Here is a 3,845-nt window from a genome sequence, read left to right as displayed (position 1 = left end):
GAAACTTATCATTTGTGCGTATGGTGGTTAGGGAGCTCTTTGTTATTCGTAAATTATGCGAAATCAGTCTTTGCATTGGGGGTGTTATACTTCTTTTTAATAGTTATTATTTACTAGCTTCGCTCTTGGATACCAATACATAGCTATGTTTTTGTATTATTATTGTTTTTTAACCTCTCCCAAAATATGAAGATGTGCGACTTTGGAACTGCCTTTCATCCCATATTTTGCGAGAGAACGAATGTTCATCAACTATCGACAGCAGCTTTTGAGGTAAATAGCAGAATGGGTTTTCTTGATTGCTTACAGGAGTCGCTGTTGCTGTCGTCGAGGCAGCGGTAGATGCAAAATATATCATATGCAGCTTTGCTGTTTTTGATTTATTTGCTTCTTGTTTGTTTGGTTGGTTGAAGTGTCGTATGAAGGCATTATTTTGGAAATTATAGACGCTGCTCTGCGAGAGTTTCTCGAAAGCCAATATGATACATTCCTTGAAGCATTTTTTTTCAAATTGAATTGTTAGTGGGTATTATCTTCGCTTAAGTGCATTCAAAGCGCGTGGGTGTTTTTGGTGTTTTTAAACTTTGAACGCGCTTTCACGCACTTCACCTTTTTCTTCTCGGAGCTCGGGCCTTTAACGCCTCCAATAAAAAGAGTGACAATAGATGAAGTTGCGAAGTCTTTTTTTTTTAGTGTTTGTGTGTTTACTGCTACTTTAGGTTTGCTTTTTGCGGCGAGTAAGATTGTCATTTTTTTTTTTATTTTGAAATCTTGTAGCGATGTTTTTGCGAAGCTGATTATGTGTTTATTTGGGTATTTGCGTGTGTGTGTGTGTGTGCGCCCAGAGTGAGGAAAGAGTTTCTCTGTTTGTGAGTATAATTAGTAGTTCTTTTTTTTGTGTGTTTGCAGTTTTTTTTGTTTTATTTTCCAAAAGCAAAACGGGGAAATACAGGGGGGCATGAATAGCACCGTTTCATCTAAAAACAACAATTTATCTTCACTTAGAGGATGTAAAGGCGAAAATCCATTGAAAGTTAGCACGGCAAGAAATGTGCTACAGGAAAATAGTAGCTTTGCTGCATTCGTAGATCGAATGCATGCTGTTAATCGGGTATTTCTAGTAAAAAAGAAAAGAGAATCGGAGGTGGAGACGGTGTCGTGTCCTGTTCCGGTGGATATTGACGCCGGGGCCGAGGCTCATTTGGCTTACGTTGATGCCGAGTCAAAGTGGCTAGACTGCTGTTTGCGAGAGTTTCTTGAAAGGAGATCCAGGCATGGAGCAAGCGGTCGCTTCCTCCTTCGTTTGTTGGTAGCGTTAGTGACGGTGTTGGGAGTTTTGTGGTATAGTTGGCCCCTGTGGGAATGCCTCATCGATGTGGAGGCGGAGGTGCACTATAGAGTTCTTGGAATTTCTCCTGCTGCCCAACCAAATGAGATAAAGCGTGCGTATCGGGAGGCTGTTAAGCGCTGGCATCCTGATCGAAATCCAAACTGTGATTCTTGTCGTGCTCAGATGCTAAAAGTGCAACAGGCACATGATGTTTTGCTGGCCCGAGGGAGTAAACGATTTGAATTGGCTGAAAAATATAGAGAAGAGCTTTTCCAACTCCGTTCTTTGGTGTTCTTTCGTTTGTACGACATGGCGTTTTATGCAGCTCAAGAGTTGTATTACTTGATCCGAGGAAATTGGATGAGGCGTGACGATGATCAAAAAGGTTTTGCTTTGTATCTTCAAGTGGTATGCCGGATTTTGACGATGGGATTGTTTACAACGTATGAGTTTTTATACGTTTCCGGTTTTAACGTTGTGGTGATTCTTCAGGTGTTTTATTACTGCGTCTCTGTGACTAGGATATCTGTGGCAGAGCGAGAGATGTCAAGAATGGTAAAGCATTCTTATTTTGATTTTTACCGAGAAGCCGTGACGTTCGTTGCTATACCTCTCTTGCTTCATGTCGCCCAACGACTCAGCGGGAAAGCGGAGGATTCTGGAGAAGATGGATTAGAATTTGTCTTTCGTCTGTCGTTTGGTATCCTATATGTTATGTCTCACTTGTATCGGATGACTCCAAATCTGTGGGACAATTTTGCCATGAGAAAATGCTCTATCCCGCTTAATTATCTACGACTTCCCGCGAAAACCATTAGACTTCAAGGCTTTTTGTTTACGGAATTGGGGATCATATTGGATGACTTGTTTGCTTTTACGTGTCGAGTGCCTTCCATATTTCGTCTCACGGTTATCGTCGTGCATGCCATATTTTTGTGTGAGCTCGCATGGCTTCCGCATGATGCTCCAGTGACCGTGGTCTTGGGTCGGCAATATGCAGAGAAAAACATGAAGGGAAAGAGGGAGACTGCAAAGAAAAGCCTAACGGAAAAAACCGGAACTAAAGGGACGTTAAGTCGGGATGGCGAGCGCGAAGTTCCGGAGCCCTCTCCGCATTACTTGTCCAAAGAGGAACGTGCTCTTGTGGAAAATTTGGACGATGAACCAATCACTTGGCTTGACATTGTGAGTACCAAGTATAAACGTAGGATGGATTTTGCTGTGGCTGCCTGCATGCGTCAAAAGCAGGGTGCCATAACGTTTGATCTTGCACCAACTTCAAATCTTCAGGAGGTTGTTTTTGTAAGTATTGCGCGAAGCTCCGCTAGTACGCCGGTAAAAGTGGATGTACTCTTTCGTGCGAAGGATGAAGTGTGTAGTCGTCTTTTGGCCCTACAGCGGGGCCCCTTCGGGTGTATTCCATCGGAGCCATCTGAAAATGGAAGTCCGACTTTAATTGCTCGGAGGTATGCCAAGATAACTGGAAAAGAAGGCCATTGCAGCCCTTCTGAGATATGGGGCTCGAAACTCTCAGCTGCCAAGTTAAACGCCGAAGATGATGGCGCAGTCATCTTGATTGCCTTCATACTTGTCTCGCTTCTCTGTGTGGCGGCATTTGCACAAAGGTTGCCGGTAAACGAGTATCTGAGGTATTCAACTGATCTTTCTTACTTTCATCAGCCACTGCGTGACACATGGCGAAGGTTTCTCCCTATGGAGCAGCTACTCAAACAGAGTGGTACTGGTTTAGTCACCGTTTTTGGCCATATATTCTGTTTTGTGGATGTTTTAGATGCACTCAAGCACATGTACTTTTAACATTGAGGTGCCTTTTTCCATTCCCTTTAGGTGCCTGCATCTGCGTATGTGAAAAGATGAGAATAAAAAAACGGAGAAAAAAAAGCCTCTCACTCGAAATGTCTTCGCAGAGCCTTGTTTCTTATATATTTGTTTACCGAATTTCCTATATTATTTCATTGTTTTTCTTTTCTTTTTTCTTACGGAATAATGTAAAAAAAAGGAAACAACGAAAGAAAAAGTGTGGCTAGATAAGTTGAGCTGTAGAAGTATAGATCTATGGCTGTGCCACCAACGCCAGCAAACGGAGGTGCTGAGCATCCTCCCCAGAATTCGATGTGGCGGACAGGTCTTCTTTATGGAATAGTGGCTCTCCTCATGTTCTCTTCTCTCGGCACTAAAGACACCGGTCGCGCCAAGAGTAGTGGCGAAGCACGGTTGAGCGGAGGAGATCATGATGGAGCAAAGCAAATGAGCTTACAATACACTCCCTTTGCCAAAAGAGGCGACTCGTACTCCATTATTATTACATCTGGCAATGATGGTGTATTTGCGGAGGACATATTTCAAGATCTTATTCTGGATGATAACACTCGCGACGTGTCACGACAATACACCGTTGATTTGCGCCGCTGCCATGCTGAAAACCGCAGCGTCAGCCTCACCATTAAAACAAGCAATCCCGTGGAAGGGAATACGTTCAGGAGTTTCCCTTAGT

At 43.3% G+C, this 3,845-nt stretch overlaps 2 protein-coding genes across 2 annotated transcripts, besides 2 other annotated features; both read left to right on the top strand.

The window, feature by feature from the left end:
- Positions 1-365: 365 nt before the first annotated feature.
- Positions 366-410: a sequence feature (A-rich).
- Positions 411-800: 390 nt separating this feature from the next.
- Positions 801-838: a microsatellite.
- Positions 839-958: 120 nt separating this feature from the next.
- Tco025E_08907 (uncharacterized protein) lies at positions 959-3,148 on the top strand (the record flags this gene model as incomplete). Its single annotated transcript, XM_029375738.1, has 1 exon — positions 959-3,148. One exon carries the CDS (start codon positions 959-961, stop codon positions 3,146-3,148), a length of 2,190 nt encoding a protein of 729 aa, XP_029224137.1.
- Positions 3,149-3,406: 258 nt separating this feature from the next.
- Tco025E_08906 (cleft lip and palate transmembrane 1 family protein) lies at positions 3,407-3,844 on the top strand (the record flags this gene model as incomplete). The annotated part of the gene is made up of 1 exon (XM_029375737.1): positions 3,407-3,844. One exon carries the CDS (start codon positions 3,407-3,409, stop codon positions 3,842-3,844), a length of 438 nt encoding a protein of 145 aa, XP_029224136.1.
- Position 3,845: the final 1 nt, after the last annotated feature.

Source organism: Trypanosoma conorhini, assembly GCF_003719485.1.
Source record: "Trypanosoma conorhini strain 025E chromosome Unknown Tco_14.4_contig_00909, whole genome shotgun sequence".
Lineage (NCBI taxonomy): Eukaryota > Euglenozoa > Kinetoplastea > Trypanosomatida > Trypanosomatidae > Trypanosoma > Trypanosoma conorhini.
Note: the sequence above shows the minus strand (reverse complement) of the source record. Positions and strands in the feature narration are given on the sequence as shown.